The sequence below is a fragment of the Muscardinus avellanarius genome (assembly GCF_963383645.1).
Source record: "Muscardinus avellanarius genome assembly, chromosome: 8".
Classification (NCBI taxonomy): domain Eukaryota; kingdom Metazoa; phylum Chordata; class Mammalia; order Rodentia; family Gliridae; genus Muscardinus; species Muscardinus avellanarius.
This window is the reverse complement of record NC_137794.1, coordinates 98,933,098-98,952,006: the sequence shown is the minus strand read 5'-3', so window position 1 is coordinate 98,952,006 and position 18,909 is coordinate 98,933,098. Positions and strand designations below refer to the sequence as shown.

The 18,909-nt window shown below is 36.3% G+C and overlaps 1 protein-coding gene across 1 annotated transcript in view; it reads right to left on the bottom strand.

Annotated features, from left to right (window-relative positions):
• Nucleotides 1-18,909, bottom strand: part of ADGB (androglobin) — a gene marked incomplete at both ends in the record, with an annotated part of 172,304 nt that overhangs the window by 101,554 nt on the left and 51,841 nt on the right. Inside the window, 3 exons of the mRNA XM_080700144.1 lie at nucleotides 178-352; nucleotides 6,396-6,490; nucleotides 16,725-16,865. Of these exons, the coding sequence (XP_080556270.1) occupies nucleotides 178-352; nucleotides 6,396-6,490; nucleotides 16,725-16,865 (411 nt within the window). The remainder of the gene's footprint in view (nucleotides 1-177; nucleotides 353-6,395; nucleotides 6,491-16,724; nucleotides 16,866-18,909) is intronic.

The window sequence follows — 18,909 nt, the reverse complement described above, 5'->3', positions numbered from 1 at the left end:
GCTTCTGAGATGTGGAGATTTAATCTTTTAAACATGTAAAATCTGGGCATAAGACTCAAGTAAGTTTAGGGGTGATATTGAGCATTTTACCTTAACCAACATCTTTCATCCTACACACACACAAACTATTAAGTCTTCCTTTGGATAAATGTTCATCTGAAGCCAGCAGGACACTACCTTGAGCTTCGTCTGTTATGACAGTTTCCTTTTTTGGACGAATGAGTTTCCAGGCAGGGACAGGAGGTGGTTTTGGTGGTGCAACCAGGGGACAGGACCTACTTCTTGTCACCAGCACAGGATGGCTACAGATGTGAGATAGTCCATATTCTCTGAGTTTCTCAGCAGAATCTGCCTAAGAAATGGAAAGAAGGTCCAAAGGGGTTCCTGTGATTAGCTTTCACATTTATAATAATACTGTTGTTGATATTAGAATATTACCACCACTCCAGTGATAAGGAAAAAAATAATCACTTATATTTCTACCACCATTAATCTAAACACTATTACCATTTGTATTTCTCTTCAACTTTTAATTTTTTTCAGGGCCTTATTTTCTTACTTGAAAAGTGAGAGATTAGAATTAGAAGGTACTTTTTTAGTTCTAAAAGCTTAAGACCTGATGAGACTGCAAAAACCTTAGTATACCAGGTCTGTCCAAAATTTATCAGCCATTATTATTACAAGTTAAAGCTTTAATCCTAGTGTTTCTATGTAGTGTGAAAGTGTGTGTGTGTGTGTGTGTGACTAGCTAGTGTAACCTAGTGTTTAAAATTTTTCCACTGTCTTAAATGCATTCAAGTCCATACGGCCTCAGGTGGTTTTCTTATCAGCAATTGTGTCCTCACCCATGTCTGGGGGTTCTTCCCAGGGAACGCCTCACTTTTCATGACAAGGGAGCCATTAATAGGAGGGCAGGAGACAGAGGCCATCCTGCCAAGCTATGTAGTTGTTCAGGCAGGTGCTTTCCATGTTCAAATGTCTAGCTTTTCTGCAGCCACACTGCTCTGAAATAGTTCATAATTATATTCACACAGGACTTTGGTTATTGACCAATGTCTGAAATGCACCATAAGAAATAAGAAGGTGTGTGAAAGTTGAAGTGCTATATACTCTAGCTAAATGCGAACTTTCATGGCTTGCTTTACCATTTAAAGTAGTGAAATATTAACAGCATTAAGGTCAGCTTGGCTAATGACTGTTTTTCTTCCCTGTGACTCCACACCATTGATTTCTGTGCTATAGCAACAACTGGGACTGAAATTGAGAAAAGTCTTCTAAATTAGGACCTGAAACCCATCCATCAGCTTACTCCGGATTTATTGCTTCAGTTGGAATTGGCTTGCTTTCAAGATTGCTTCTATAAAGCTCAGTCTATACTTCTCCCAGGCTCAAAACAGATGGGAGGACTCATGGGGTAGGGCAGCTCCTCCAGAGGCCAGGATAAGCATTCCAAGGAGTTAATCAGTACACTACTGAGTCCAGCACAGCCGATTTAAAGTACTCTAAATACTGAAAATAAGGGTCAAAGCAAATCAATGGTTTTTCAAAAGATTTAACTAAGAAGTAGGGGAAACTATCATTTTTTCTCTTCATATTTTTTGTAAATTTTAGAAATTTACTAGCAATCATTCTGGAGTTTCTGAATTCTGCATTTTTTTTTTTTTTTTTTTGGTGGTACTGGGGTTCCTGGAAGCCCTTCTACCTCCGGGCTACACTCCCAGACCTATTTTTGCATTTTTATTTGGAAACAGGGTCTCCTAAGCCAGCGCACAGGGCTAGCTTCGAACCTGCGCGATCCTCCTGTCTCTGCCTCCCAAGCGCGGGGATTACAAGTGTGTGCCACCATGCCCGGCTGAATTCTGCATTTTTTAGAGTGGCTCTAGCCATTTTAGCTAGATGAACTAAAGTCTAAACCTTTGTTTTTAACTTTAACTTTTCAATTTCTAGACATTTCCATGGATCAAGCCAACACTTGAAAGTAATCTTTTCATTGGATTCCTCTAAATTAAACAGCATTTTAAAAGCTATATCACTGTAAATAGTTACAATTAAACAGTATTCAAAATAGAAGTTGGACTCAAAATTATATATATATGGTACTGGGGTTCCTGGAAACTCTTCTACCTCTGGGCTACACTCCCAGACCTATTTTTATATTTTTATTTGGAAACAGAGTCTCTTAAGCCAGCGAGGCTAGCTTCAAACCTGAGTGATCCTCCTGTCTCCGCCTCCCAAGGACAGGATTACAATCGTGTGCCACCACGCCCGGCTAAAAATAGTATTTTTAAGATCAATAAATTCAAAATATATTTCCAATGATGATATTTGGCATTTTTCCTTACTAGCTAAACCAATGCTTTAGCTTAAAAAACTTTCTATTATGAATTGGAAAGCATCCTAAAGTATGAGCCCAAATAACAAATTATGGTATTAGGACCTACTTAGAGTTTGAATAATATGGTAAAATCCTAACTTGTTTTAATCGAGAGAGACTTCAAAAAGACAATTTCTCATACTTCATTGCATTTTAATGATTCTGATTTACCAAAAACAATGCTATATTTTTGTACATTTAGATGTTTAATTTTTTCTTGCCTGTTAATAATCAGTTTCCTAGCATCCTTCTAGAACTGAAAAAGTTAAATTTTGTAATTCTACAAAGACACTGCCAACTAGTAAAGTTTTTCCAAAACCATTATCTCTTTCCATCCTCTGGTAATTTTATCTAAATTTGTTTTGTATTTCTTTTTTTTTTTTTTTAGTTTTTTTTTAGTGCATTGTAGAGGTATACATGCACGCATCACCAATTAGCCCTTACCCAATTCTTGTGCCATTCTCTCCCCTACCCTCCTTCTCATATTTTGCTTAGTGATTGACATTTGTTAATGTACATCATGTACATTAGAAAATTTCCCTTGCCCCATTCCATCCCCTCAGGTAGGTCGTCTTATTTGCTCATCTCTAACATCACCTTGTTTTTCTAGAGTTTCTCCTACGACCCATTTTCTCCTTAGCTTCTGTATATGAGGGAGAACATCCGATTTCTTATGTTTTGTGACTGTTCTCACTTAGCATAATGTTATCCAGTTCTATCCACTTCCCTGTAAATTATGTAATCTTAAAAGAGCTAACCTAAGAATAATTGGCATAGAAGAGAGAATAGAAGGTGAAATAATGCTATTAATAACAGTTATAGTTTGATGTAAAGTAACACCATGAAAGAATCTCACAGTTTCTTGGATAAGAATTAGGGACAGAAAGGGATTTAGAATAGCACTTGAAATACTGAGTAGGTGCTCAATAATATTTCCCTGTTAATTCATACATAAGATCTAAATTAGAAGTTTCCTTTCATAAAACCCTTCTACTATTTCATCCCATTTTATTTCACACTTTCTAAGTGAAAAAGTAATGGTTTGAGAAAGTGGAAGAAAGTTTTTCTAAATCACAAATCCTCCATCCAAATAAAACTAAAACTATTTAGAATACCCAAGAGCAGGAGAAAGTTAGATAATATAGGAAAAAATCTTGTTCTTTTTCAAGTTTTGCTCTTGTTTTTCTTGAAAATTTCAATTGTTTAAATAAATGTAAGTCATTAACTTTATTTTACTTGATCTCATTGTTTTGGGGACTATAACATTTTACATTGTGCTCCATTTAACAAAATTTCATTAGGAGAGATATTGTTTCCTAAAGGTTTATTATTAAAACATTATATCTCTATTATATTCTACTATATACCCAAGAAACTAGATTAGCCTTTCAGACAGCTCATCTAAAATAATTCACAGCAAGACGGGAGCACAATTACAGTCAGTCCATCACAGCCTCAGAGGCCACTTGATTATTGTTCCTGGACATTGGTTTAGTTTCAGATCCTCTGGCATCTTAAACTAGTTTCAACACTCAAAAGAAGGAGTAACAAAGGTGTGTGTGTGTGTGTGTGTGTGTGTGTGTGTGTGTGTGTGTGTATGGGTAGTACTGGAGACTGAAGCCAGGGCCATTCTACCTCTGAGCTACACCCCAGCCCTTTTTATTTTTAGGTTTGAGAAAGTGTCTCTCTAGATTTCGGAGTCTCACTACCTTGCTGGTACTATCCTGAAACCTGCGATTCTACTGTGTTAACCTCCCTAGTACTGGGATCACAGATGTGCACCATGACAATCTACTAATAAAGATCTACATATTTTAATTTCCACCAGCTCCAGCTGCCTCTCATATGATTCCCCTTGGGATCTATTCAACTCCCCACAGTTCTTTGAGCCTAGTTGTGTCTACCCAGACTTTCTAACATAAAATCCTATAATGAAGAATAACATGCAATGTCTTGGTATAGGTACATGTTACAACTCTTTTCTCGTTGAATTACTGTAGTTTTATTAGTTGGCAGAATTGCTGTGTATGTGGGGGGTACTTTTAAAATCTTGTTCATCTCTGTGTCTTTAGAACACAGAACATTGTTTAGCACGTAATCTGTAATAAATAAACATTGGTGGAATTAACCCGTGAATAAGCAGATGTGCTTACAGTCTGTTTCAGACTTTTATATTTTAAACTAACTTTGTGTTTATACCTCAGCTTTTCAGTAGGATCACAATAAGTCATGATTATTATTTTTCAGACTGTTTTTATAAATAATACATTCATCTTAAATGTGTATTTCACAGTTTGTAAAGGAGTTTGAGTACTTTTTAGATATGAGGCCTTAGCATTTCACACAATATGGCTATTATTCTTTAGCAATCCAAAGTAAAATCCTTTACTCTCTAGAATACCTGAGAGTGCCTAGGCCATTGGCATATAAACACACATTGGGGCGGAGGTGGTCAGCCCTGATCTTGACAAGAGTCTTAACCCAAGAGAGGCTTTGGAAACACACTTGGATTGTTAAGTGTTACTGGTTTTAAAACCTGTCTCAATTTTTCATTAAACCGATATATAGTAAACTATGGTGGATGTTCTATTAACTTTGGATTAAAATAAAACAAGCTGCCTTTATTCCTATATTCATAATGGCACAATATTTTCTATCATTGTTATGATGGTACTTCTGCTACATGGTAGATTTTTACTGGTAGAAATGGTTTTACTTTAAAAAAAGAGAGAGGAGGAAGGATTAGAAGAAAGTAAAATAAGGATAAGGAGGAAGAGAAGGTAGAAAAGGGAAGAAAGAGGAGTTGGAGGAAAAGGAGATAAAAATGATAACATTGTATTCCCATGCTAACCTAAAAGACAAATAAAATGCACACAGCGAGGTAACCCAATTGAAAGATTTGCATTTCAAGCTAATATTTATTAATGTTTTAAAGCTCTTCTCTTTATAACTAACCAAATGAATATTTATATGCGATTATATTACTGAATCACCTGACCTTATATTTTAATAAGAACATAAAGAATTCTAGCAACAAAGTACTATTTGTCCAAAGTCCCAAAACAGTGTTAGGACATAATAAGCACCAAATATAATATAGCATATTTCTAAGTCAATTTTATAAAAACAGGATAGGCTTTAAAATTATTAGGAAAAAAGAAAGAGTATTGCCTAAGCACAAAAGATACCTTTAAAATGGTATAGCACAATGCAACTACTAAACATTGCATTGCGTGAAATGAAACACCATGGGGAAAATGTAATACATTAAAATGCTAATAATAATAATAAGAAATGCTAACAACTCATAAAATATAATTTCTAAATGGAATGAAAGTGTAATTTCATTCTATAAAAAGATATACACAAACACACACAGAGTATATGCATAAAGAAAAATCAAAGGATATGTGCCAAAATGCCAACAGTGCCCAGGCATAGGAACTTCAGTATATTTTAGTTGTCTTCCCATTGACTATATTTTCTAAATTTCCTGTAATGTATTAAACTTATTTTTTTTAAATGTGAGTACTTTTTATTTTGTATTATTATTACTTTTATTAAATGTTTTGCTGTACTGGGGATTGAACCCAGGGACATTCTACCTCTGAGCTACATCCTCAGTCCTATTTTGTATTATTTTAAGATATAAGAAAAGTCATGAAGTGACTCTACAGTCTGAATGCAAATTCACCTAAATCATCTTATGTTAAGAAAATGTATACAGTTTATTTATGAAAAGTTCATTAATTATCATACAGAAATCATTTGCATAATTTCACTGACAAATATAAATTATACATGTTTCCTTGTGTATATAGTCAAAAAATGTTTAAAAATGAAATGTGATATATATGTATATTATGATTGAAGAATGCTACAAATATCTAAGATAATTTTGGATGTGCCAGATACCCTTAGGTGAAATGTGCTCTCTTCTCTCTCTCTCTCTCTATCTCTCACACACACACACACACACACACCTTAAATAATATTGTTTTTCTTGGTCTTCAATGCTTACCATCTTCTCTAATGCAAAGATCTTGTTTTCAAACAAATAAAGAGGTGTAAAGGTAGCATATACAACCATATGAGGGGACTGTAATCCTGAAGAGCCTGTAAAACAAACAGTACTGTGTCATCCTAGTCAGATGAATAGCACTCTAGGTTCACTGTGCCCTCACATGGCTCTCCTTGTGCCTGTGCACAGGGAAGTAGGGAGCAAGTGAGCTAGAGGGAGAAGGGAAGGAGGATAGAGGGAGAAAAGGAAAGATGGTGGGAGAGAGGGAAGGGAGAGAGAGAATATAAATCTGAGATCTGGTTTATCGTTCTCACATATATATATATATATATATATATATATATATATATATATATATATTGGTGCACTGTATTCATACATCATAGTGGGATACAAATTTTTGTAGACATATATGCACACATCGCCCAGTCAGCCCCCACCCGATCCCCACCCCATTCTCTCCCCATCCCTCCCTCCCATGCTTGGCTTAGTGGTTGACATCTAGTATTATAGCAATTTATCCAAAATTAAAAATGATAATCTCACATAACAGTTTCATTTGTATGATAGCAAGCTTTTGATGACTTAAAGATAACATTTCAATATTTCTTTTTACTTTCTTTCATACCAGAGAATACTTTTTTGTATTTTTAGGTGAAACTATCATATATTTATATATTTATTTTTCAGAAAAAAAATCTATCCTAATATGGAATATGGACACTAGATACCCAAAATGATCTTGAAAAAGAACAAAGCTAGAAGATATATATTTTCTGATTTCAAACCATATAAAGCTACAATAATTGAAACAGTGTAGTACTATTCTAAAGGCAGATCTATAAACCATTGGAGTTAAATAAAAGCCTAGAGCTAAATTCTTCCCTTTATTGTCAAGTTATTTTTGACAAGGTTTCCACGAACATTTGGTGGTGGAAATATTAATCTTTTAACTAAATATTGTTGAAACATAATAATTACATGGAAAAGAATAAAGTTGGAGCCTTACCTAATCCCATATACAAATATTAACTCAAAATAGATAAAAGACCTAAATATAAATCTTAAGACTATAAACTTTTAGGAGAAAATCTGGGTCATAAAACCTCACAACATTGAAATTGGCAGTGATTTCTTGGATATTATTTCAATGGCACAGGCAACAGAAGAGTATACAAACTCCCTAAAAAATAAAAAATAAATAAATAAAAATAGTATATCCAAAGACAATGTAAACAGAGTTAACAGTTACTAATAGAATGGGATAAAAAATTTCCAAATGCTATATCTGAAGGTATATTAATATTCCAACTAGAAATCCTAAAAATTAACAACAATAAAGGCAAACAATACCATTTAGAGATAGGTAAAAACTAACATAAGTAATGAATATCCACAGATAACCAATCTTAGTTGACTGTTGGATGGAAAATCTTGTTTCTCTGGTTCTGGTGTGTGTTACCTATTTCTTCTTTGTAGTTAATCTCTTTGAGTATTTTCTCTAGTGCTGGTTTTGAAGACATAAATTCCTTCAGTTTCTGTTTGTCATGGAAGCTTCTTATTTCTCCATCTAATTGGATAGAAAGTTTTGCTGGGTAGGAAATTTTTGGCTGGAAGTTGTTTTCTTTCAGAGTTTGGAATATGTTACTCCAAGCCCTTCTGGCTCTCATGACTTGGTTTGGGAAGTCTGGAGTGATTCTAATTGGTTTGCCTCTGAATGTCACTTGGCCCTTTGCTTTTGTTGCCTTTAAGATTCTCTGCTTGGCTTCCACATTGGTCATTTTGACAATTATGTGGCGTGGGGATCCTCTTCTCCTGTTCCTGTCTAAAGGGAGTTTTATAAGTTTCCAGGACCTTGTGTATCAACCTCTTGCTCTATGTTTGGAAAATTTTCTGCTATTACTTCCTTGAAGAGATTGTTGATCCCTTTGGTTTCACTTTCTTTTCCTTCCTCTATTCCAATTATTCTTAGGTTAGCTCTCTTAAAATGGGCCCATATTTCTTCAATATCAGATTCCTGCTGTCGGATATTTTTTTCTAGATTAGAAACTATGCATTCATTTTTGGAATGATCATCTTCTAAGAGCGAGATTCTGTTCTCCATGTGTTCTAATCGGTTGTTTGTGCTTTGAATTGAGGCCTTTACTTCATTAATTGCATCCTTTATCTCTTTTTGGCTCTCTCTGAGTTCTTTTCAAAGCACCTCTATTATTTCTACAGTTATTTTCCTGATTTGATCTTCTAGAAATCTCTGATTTTCTGTTTTATCGGGTTCTGATGTTGTGGGGTTGTGGGCATTCATTGCTCCAGTATTATTCCTCTTTCCCATGATTTCGGATGTTTGTGCCTTCTCTGGGTTCTTCCCTTGGGTCACTATGACTTCACTTAAGGTGCTCTGGATCTCGAGTCTGTAGTATCTCAGACCCCACTACTCCTTTACTGGGTTGTATCACAGAATCTCCGACCCAGGGAGTCAATAGAGGCTGCTTTAGACTGTGGGGGGTGCCAGGTTGCAAGTTCTCCTATGGTGTGATATCTCTGCCACCACCCCTCTCCCACTCGGTCAAGTCCCAGGGAATACAGTACTGGGATTTCTCCTCTGTGGCCCGCAATTTGACTCACTGTTCTTGAGTACGCAGATGTAGCTGTACTGGATTAGGTGAATTCTCTGCTGCCGCCGATGGTGGCAATATGGTGCCGCTGCTACGCTCTCGGCCGTGAGGCTGGCGTATTTCTTGTTGGTTTTGATTTCCACTCAATCCCTGCAGCGTGTGCTGAGCTCAGCCACTGGGAGCTTTAGATTTTACCTGCGGCGAGAAGTCCCGCCTGGCTGTTTCGCAGCGTCTCACCTCGGTTTGCTGTAGCCATCTGGTGAATTTGCTGCTGCCGCCGGCAGTATGGCACTGCTGCCGCATCCTCGGTGTATCTCCTCTGTGGCTCTGAGCTCTGTTCTCAGTCCGCTTTCTCTCTGGAGCCTGGTGATTTTTTTGTTTCTCTGGTGATGGTGTTTTCTGGCTATGAAAGGCGCTGATTTTGTGTTAATGGAGATTGGTTGTTAGCGGGGCTCTTAAGCCCCGCTTTTTGGTCGCCCTCGTTCTCCTTTTTTAAGGACACCAACCGTATGCAATTTGGGCACCATCCTTATGACCTTGTTTAACCTTAACTTCCTTCGTAAAGGAATTATCTCCAAATACAATCAAATTAGGGGTTAGGGATTCAACATATGGATTTGGAGGAGACATAATTCCTTGTATAACATTCTTCTCTCTGTTCTGCCCTAAATATAAGATCTCCTTACATGCAATTTACATTCATCTCATCACAACAGAACCAAAAGTTTTAACCCCTTTAACAATTTCAAGTCCAAAGTTTTATATAAATATCATCTAATTCACATCTGGCTAAGACTTAAGGCATGATTTATTTCTCCACAAGTAAAAGACTGTGACAATATACTAGTTATGTGCTTCCAAAATACAATGTTAGGACAGGCATATGATAGACACTGCCATTCCAAAAGGGAAGGAAGAAGAAGAAGTGGTGGGTCTCACTAAGTCCAAAGCCTCACCAGATAGACCCCATTGGATCGTAAGGCTTGAGAACAATTCTCTTTGCCTGGATTTTCTTTCTTGACCCAATGTGGTGGTGACCCTATTCCCTTATCTCTGAGGAGAGGCCTTGCTGGTAACTTGCTAACTATTTACCATTGCTCCATCCACAAGGTTATGTGGTAGAGTTGCCCACCTGTCTTTTTCAGAGGTAGCCTGACTTATTAAAACAGAGGTGGTGGAGCCACCTTCTGAAGCTGAGGTGGAAACAGTCTTGCCCCCTTGGGCCTCTGGTGAGAACACCATCCCTGTTAGTCTTTGATTCACTATTAGAAACCTTCCTCCCTTCTTTCAAAGGATGTATGTTCCACATTCAAAGCCAGATAGCTCATTGTTCTGCCCTACAGAATTCAAGAAGTCTAACAGCCTGCCTTTTTCCATCCTGTTTTTTTTTTTTTTTCTGCTCCCTTAATTCATACTGGTAGTATCTCCTCAAGTGAAATCTCATTTCTCTTTTAGGTCTTTTGAGGTGACCGATCAAGCCCACAGGTAGTCGTCTTATGGAGAGATTGTCTAGTCATACCCTTGGCTTTCCTTGTACAACAAGCTTTCTCATTTTTTGCAATAAGATCAGACATAATTTTTCAAGTCCTCAAGTTCTTGCTCCTTTTTGATTCATAATTTATCTCTCTTCTCTCATCTTTTACTGTCTATTATAAGAAGCCAAGCCTCACCTTCAACACTCTACTTAAAAATCACCTCAGGTAAATATCCAATATCATTACTTACAAGCTCTGTCTTGCACTATAGACAAAAGCACACCTCAGCCAAGTTCTTTGCCACTTTATAACAAAGATCTTCTTTCCTCCAGTTTCCTAATATGTTCCTTGTTCCCACATGAGACCTCACCAGAAGCACCTTTAACAGCTATCTTCCAACCAAAAGGCTCTTCCAGGCAATCTGGGCTTTTCCCAGCAGCCATCTCAAACCTTTTCTAGCCTCTACCTGTCACATGATTACAAAGCCAACTCTATTTTTCATTATTTGTTATATTAGCAACCTATTCCATGACACCAAAATCCAAAATCTGTACTAGATCTAGCTGGAGAAATGCACTAATATTAAACATATAAAAAGAGATTTATCATAAGAAATTGGCTGAGATGATTATGTAGACCAAAAAGTTCCAAGACTAGTCCCTGTCAATGGGCTGAAGGAAAATCTAAGGTTTCAGTTTGAAGACAACTGGGCAGAAAAGGGGTTTTCTCCTATGTTGGGGAATCATCCTTTTTGTACTCATGCATTTTAATAGTTGGATAAGGTCAACTCACTAGATCAGCAGTCTAATCTCAGCCTACTCATTTGAGTACATTGTTTTCCAATAACAATCTTACAGGATGTTTGACCAAATATCTGGGCACTCTATCTCTCAGTGAAGTTGATACATAAAATTCACCATCACATTAACTCTTCTGTATTTTGATTTAAAAATCTTTAAGTATACAAGTATTTTGGCCACATTATAGGAAATATTTATATATTGCATACTGGAAACATTTATGTCTTTAATAAAACTTCTCTTTCTTTTTTTTCTTTATTTTTTGATACTGGGGAAGAAACCCAGGGCCACTGTACCTTTGAGTTCCACCTCCAGTCTCATTTTATTTTTATTTTGAAACAGGGTCTTGATCATTGCTGAGGGTCTCATTGAATTGCTGAGGCTGGTCTCTAACCTGTGCTCCCCCTGTCTCAGTCTCCCAAGTAATAAGATTATAGGCATGTGCTGTCATACCTGGCTTACTAAAACCTCTTATAGATAAATATTTAATATTTAGAAATTATTTACTTTTGCACAGATCTTTAATGTCACTCAAGCATCTAACTATCATATAAAAATAGTTTGACTATGATATAGGTATTTTGAGAGAAATTTTCTCACTTATTTTGTAGTATTACATAATAAAATCTATGGAAACCTGAAAATTCCTGATCAAGTCAAAGAAAAAAATTAACTAGAAATATGGGGTAAAGATCATGGACTTAACATACAGCTATTACATAATGGCTGCTGATGACAGAAAGGATTTTGCTTTAAGCTAGAGGAAAATCACATATTTTACATGGTATTATAATATTTAATGTTAAAAATATTTGAAACATCAGCTTTCATTTAGGGATACACTTTTAAATATTTAGTAAATGGTATACCATTGGTATAAACCAATCAGAAGAGGAGCTGGTTATAAACACTGGTATCATAATACTTGTGCTGTCAACTATCATCAACCTTGGAAATCTGGGTAGCAATAAAGTATAAAAAAGAGATTTTTTAGCTAAAGCTTCTATATCTTATACATGGGATTCAGTGATCCAGAAAATTCCTGAACTACCATGAAAAATATTGTACATATGTGTGCATACTGAATTTATGCTTTGTGCTGCTACAATATAATACCAGAGATAAGGTAATTTATAAAGAAAATATCAGTTTCTTCATAGTTGTGGAGTTTGAGGAGTTAAGATTGAAAGTTTGGCATCTGGTAATAGCCTTTTTTACTGTATCATCCTATGGGGAAGGCATAAGGGCAAATAATAAGTGAGAAGGAAAGAAAAGGGGGCCAACCTCCTCTTATAATTAACCCACTCCTGTGGTAACTAAGACACATCTCCAATCACTACATTAATCAATTTGTCCTACCCCTCATGTCCTAAATCATTTCTCATTAGGCCTCACCTACCATCACTATTGCACTGGGATCAGGTTTCCAGTACATGAAATGTGGGTGACTATTTTGAAAAATGCTACTAAGCAGTTGGGAAAAGAGAATAGTTTCATGGTTTTCATAATTCTCAAGAGTCTGCTAACCAAAACCTATAAGTGATATTTATAAGAAGTTTGAGACAATTTATATTTGGTATGGTATGTCTTAGTCAACATTCTCACTAATCTTATCCAAAATAACTAACCACATAACTTAGAGAAAGCAAGAGTTTTTGCTCTCAATTTTTGGAGATTTGGAGGTTCAGTCCAGGCCAGGCAGGATCTATGAAGCTCAGAGCTCTGAGAAGAGGGAGAGAAGGAGGGCACCAGGCTCTGCTCTCACATCATGGAAACCAGAAGCAGAGAGCGAACAGGAGGAGGAATCATATAATCCCAAGGCCACAACCCCAGTCTCCATAGCAACCAAGCCCTATTTCCAACATTCCTACCCTGTTTGCATAAGGGATAGAGGGACATTCCAAATACAAACCATTGCACTCTACTTCTGACCCCCCACACCTAATGGCCATCTCAAAATGCAAAATATATTTAGTACATCTCCACGAGTTCCCAAAATTTTAGGAGTTCCAGCATCACTCAACAGTCCCAAAGTCCAGTGTCCTCTGAGACTCAAGGTTTTGGCTATAAGCCATTGTAAAACTAAAAAGCAAGTTACACACATCCAATGTACAGTGGCACAAAGTAAACTTTGCCTTCCAAAAGTGATATATAGGATGATAGAAAGAGTGGGACCAAAACAGTATCAAAATCCAGAGGGCAAGCAGTTGATCCTGTCGCCCATTTCTGACAATTAGGGCACATTGTTGTGAGATGTGATCTCCAAGGAGCCTTGGGATCCCTCCCACTATGACCTGGTATATTGCAATGTCTGTCTCCTTGGCTCAAAGCTTGCAGCCTTACCTTGCGATTATTCCACACGTTTTTCATCTCTAAATCTCAGAGGTTTTCCTTACAACCTTGGCTTCATCCTCACAGCTTCACAAACTGTCCCATCTGTGGCAGCTTGCAGGGATTCTGACCCTGACACATGTTGTCTTGATTCCCAGGCCTCCCCTTTAAATCTGTAGGGAAGCCTCCATGACCCCTTTTATCCAGCAAAGTCAGTACAAAAGTCATTATGCCCTCTTTAATCATTGCCGCTGGGCTGTTTTCAATCACAGCTGTAAGGCCAGCCTCCATCTGGGCCATCATTTCTCCTTCTTATCTTCTATTTTACCTTCTTCCACAACATCATCTCTCTGGATCCAAGTTTTACACATGCCTTTCTAGAAAAAATACGAATCTATCAACTCTTTCTGCTTTACTTTCTGTTCCCAAAATTTAGTGTGCAATTCACTGAACATAACATCAATATCCACAATGCAGGTTGGATATTTTGCTTTTCTGACATTTTTCTCTGACAGCTTAATCAGTCTATCATTTTAATTTAAGCCTCACCTGAAGTTTTAGGACATGGCAAAATGCTAGTAGATTCTTTACCAGAATGTAACATGTGTGGCTTTTATTTTTCTTAGTCCTCTTTGGCCTCTAAAATCTTCTGAGCACAATCTCTTCCATCTGTCTATCAGTGTTCTGTTCTTCCAACTTCCTCTCACAAGCCAATTTCACAGATTTAAGAAACACATGGTCAGACTTAGATATAGCAGTTATTCTCTCCTTTAATACCGATTTCTGTCTCCATCAATATGGTCACTGCTATAATCCAAAGGGGCTGACTATAGGAATTAGAGGAAGGAAGGCTTATTTGCTCTCAGTCCACATCAGGACAGGTCTGTGAAGCTCAGGGCTTGGAAGTGGGAAGTGGAGAGGGGGAGAGAGTTAATCTCTGTTCCACATCATGGAGGCCAGAAAGAGCAGGGTGAGAGGGAGCCATATAACCATCAAAACCACAACTCTAGAGACCCTGTCCTTGGCAGCCAAGCCCCACTTACAACACTTCGCTTCAAGCATTCCTACCTTGTTAATGTCAAGTCTAGGACGACATTCTAAATCCAAACCATTATATCTCCTTGAATATGCTGCTTAACTTCATAATATTACTTTCTGATTCCATTAGATATAAAAAAGTTTTTTTTTAATATCTTAAAGGCAAATGTTTGAATTCAGGAGCTGGCTTGCTCATTCTCTCTCTCTCTCTCTCTCTCTCTCTCTCTCTCTCTCTCTCTCTTCACTTTCTCCCCCTCTCTCTATACATATATAATAAATATATATTACATTTGATATTGGGTATTGCACCAAGGGTATTCTACCTTTGAACTTTACTCCCAGCCCTTTATTACTTTTATCTTGAGACAAGATCTTGTTAAATTGCTAAGGCTGGACTTGGGCCTGCAATCCTTCTGTCTCAGCCTCTCAAGTACTGAGATTATAGGTGTGTGCCACCACACCAGGCATCCGTAATATCTTTTAATGAACAATCGTTCATTAAAATTGTTCATGACATAAAACATGGAATTTCCTTATCTACCTTTCAAGATGTTAAATTAGTGTTAGCACAGGTGCATACCATTAAATCTAATAAATGATGAAGAAGTTTAAGGAAAAAAAGTGAACCACTCTAGGATGAGATGACATTTAAAATCCTATCCTTCGAAATTGCTTTAGAACACTTTTACAATATTTATGAGCCCTGTATGTCCTAACACTGTCATACTAACTACATGTGTTTTATTGCCTTACAGTATTTTGCCACATTGGTATAATCTGGATGTTTCATTTATATGTGATGCAGATAATTTTGTTTCCCATAAGCATATTTCAGAAGGCTACTATAAAATATGTAAGATTGCTTAAATATCATTTTATTATTGACTTCATTTTACATTAAATATTTACTGTCTTAATAAATAAAAATCTCAGCCTGAAACAGCGATTCACAGTGAGAAATTACTCCAAAACTGCTACAAATCTATAAAAGATACTTTGAAAGTTACAAATCTTTTTTTTCAGATGCCATGGGAAATCAGTTTCTTATAATGGCTTTTATTGTATGCCAGAACTGATATAAACATTTTACATGAGTAGCTATCATATCAACTCTATGAAATAAATTCTAGTATTAATATGATTTTGCAGGTAATTATGAGTTACTGATAGGTTCAATATTATACCCGAAGGAATAGTTAAGGAGTAGAAGTTGTAAACTGATGCCTGATAATTCTAGAAAATCTTTCTTACCTATTATTTTTGTTCTCTGTAGATTAGGTGGACATGGTGGCACATGCTTTTAATCCCAGCATTCGGGAGGCTGAGACCAGAGGATTGCAGTTTGGGCCAGCCTCAGCTACTTAGTGAGGCCCTTCGCAGCTTAGTGAGACCCTGTTTCAAAATAAAGAATAAAAGTTAGGGGAGGGGGTATATCTTGGAGGTCGAATGCCCCTGGGTTCCATCCCCAGACCCCCCAAAAAAACATTAGTAGGCTTCTAATCTTTATTTTCAGTCAGTTACATAGACATGGTCTTTATACAGTGAGATTATATAGATCTCCTATGTCTCTCCAGTCACAATATGATACACAAAAAAGTGTGGTTTTCAGTATAATGATAGAAAAAGGCAATTACTATAGAGTTTCTCAACAATAGTAAAAGAGTTAGAGGTTCATTTTAGGCAAGATGCTAGATATATAATTTTTCTTTGAATTGGTAGCTGGTGTCTAACTTCTTAAGCAAGTAACTGCAAATTTACTTGGATTTGAATGATGTGTTTGCATTCTAAGTATTTTTCAGAAACATACTTGAAAAGGAATAGCAGAACACCCCTCTATGAGTGCCTCTTCATTGACTGTTGCACCATAAGAACGTGGACAACCTTGCTCTGTCTCCTACACAGGCCTAGCCTTATCACGCAATCCTTCATTTTCACTGAGGGCCCACCATTTATGGGAAACCTTGAGTAAGCTTACTTAGATATTTCAAAAGAAGACACATTTCTATGTTTCAACATTTTCAAGCATTTTTAGGAAGCAACTAAAATAGTTATTCTAAGAGACTGAGCGCTTACAATCTGATAGGGACTGCATAGAGTATTGCACATCTGATGAGGGTCTTGAACCATGAAGTGAAAATTTGAATTTTTCCTTTTCTTTTTCCTTTTCTCCATCCTTACTCCTTTTCTTCCCGAGGTCTTTAGCATCTGTTTTCTCTAACATATTAAAAAAATCATGATAAATCTTTCAACTAGTAAACCTCAAGCTATATTTCCTACCCATCATATTGAAGAAGAATAAAAGGCCAGTGTAATAGTATGATTTAAGTGTAAAACCTATAGCCACAATTTCCCCAAAATATAATCTCTAATTAGAAATACCACACTAAAGGCAGAGAAAATTTTTGAAAATGGACATGCACCATGAAAAATATGCAGGATTATTCATTATCTTACATAATAACTAAAATTTACACATAATTTTACTTTTAATGGAGATCATTATTTGAATTTATTTTATTTATATAAAATTAGATTGACAGGCTGCTTTTCTCACATTAAAGATAAAAACAAAAATACAGAAAAGCATGGATTGTAAGTGGAGTGCTAACTGTGGACCCCTCTCAGATCCTCTTATTTGGGTCCTTCATCTCAAGGAAACATAATTTCTGGCCCCCTACTATCTTTTGGTGGAGCTGAATCCAACCAAAACCCACATACTAAGTTTCTTTTGCCAATATAACTTGTGTAATATGCCAACATACAACTGTCTTCACCATTTGAATTCTCATATATACATTTCCACAAAATATTTCCTCTTTAAATTTTCCCTAAGCTATTTTATTCCCTAATAAGTCACTTCCAACTATGAATCAGAAAGCTTAGATTTTGTCCATTTCATTTTCTGACTTATCTGTTAAATATAGATTCATTATTGGCCACAATGTTCATTTAAATTTTTTGCATATGTTAAACTACATTAACTACTAACAAAGTACTTTAACATCAAAGTAAACTTGTTTCATACTTTTGTTTTAAAAAAAATATTTAACACCTACATTAGATGTAAAAGTGAAGGCAGCTAAAATTTTGAACATAGGACAAAACAATTACCTGGGAAATCTAAGTACAAAAAAAAATAAGTTTTCTAAATTTTATTTTGTGAATTTTGTATGAATATTAATTTAATTCAATGAAACTAATTTCAGAGTGGCAACAGGTAATTTCAGCTATAAAATCCTATTCAGAATATATGATTTAGAAGTAATATAATATTTTAATATTACTTAGAAGTAATATTAAAATACTAAATAGAAAATATAGTTTTGTTTAGAAATTCAGGTAATATACAACAATATTTTCCAAAATATGTTGTGGATACCCAAAATAAGTGTTGTTTTTCTTTCATTTCATCCCACCCAACTGGCAAACAAAAAGAAAAAATTTCTAAATAAATTTGGTAACTGAGTTCTGCTAGAGTTCTGCAAACCTTCATATTTATTTTAAATCTCCATGAATCCACACTATCCATCTCCACCTCATCCTTAGCTGATACCTATGATACCTAATAACAGAGAAAGCAGAAGTCTTTTGTCAGAAATCTTCAACCTCTCACGACCAAACCTTTTCACCCACCTACATCTGTATCCATCCTCTCCATCCCCCCATGCGCTGTGCCTGGCTCTTAGAATGGCAGAGCCATTGGTCTTCCTGGGTTGGGCCACAGCTGGGCTGTGGATTCTGCCCTTTCCACCTTCTCAGATAACACTGATAGTATTGCTATCATCTCTCTTGGATCTTTCAAACCATTACTTAAAACGACTGCATATTCCTCCTTAGATTCACAAAGATATATTCTTTCTAGATCCCACAATATTCCCTGTCAACTCTATTCTGTGGTTTTCTTGTTCTTCATGGCCAAATTTCTCCCAGGATTTTCTATACATTTCTTCCTACTTCTTAACTGGCTGACATATGTCTTCTACCCTCACCACTCTCTCCCCAGGGTTCAGTGACCTCCACATCACAACATCTAAGGGACAAACTCAAGTTCTGATCATAGTTCAACTCTCAGTAGTACTCAACCATCTCTCCTAATCTTGAAACATTCTCTCCGCTTTACCTTTATTGCCAACATGCTTTTTTGCTTTCCCTGCTTCTTCGATCACTCTTCAGTCTCCTTTGCCAGATTATCATTTTGTACACAGCTCTCAGAATATATATGTGCTTCAAGGCTGTCTCCTTGTCCCTATTCTTTTCA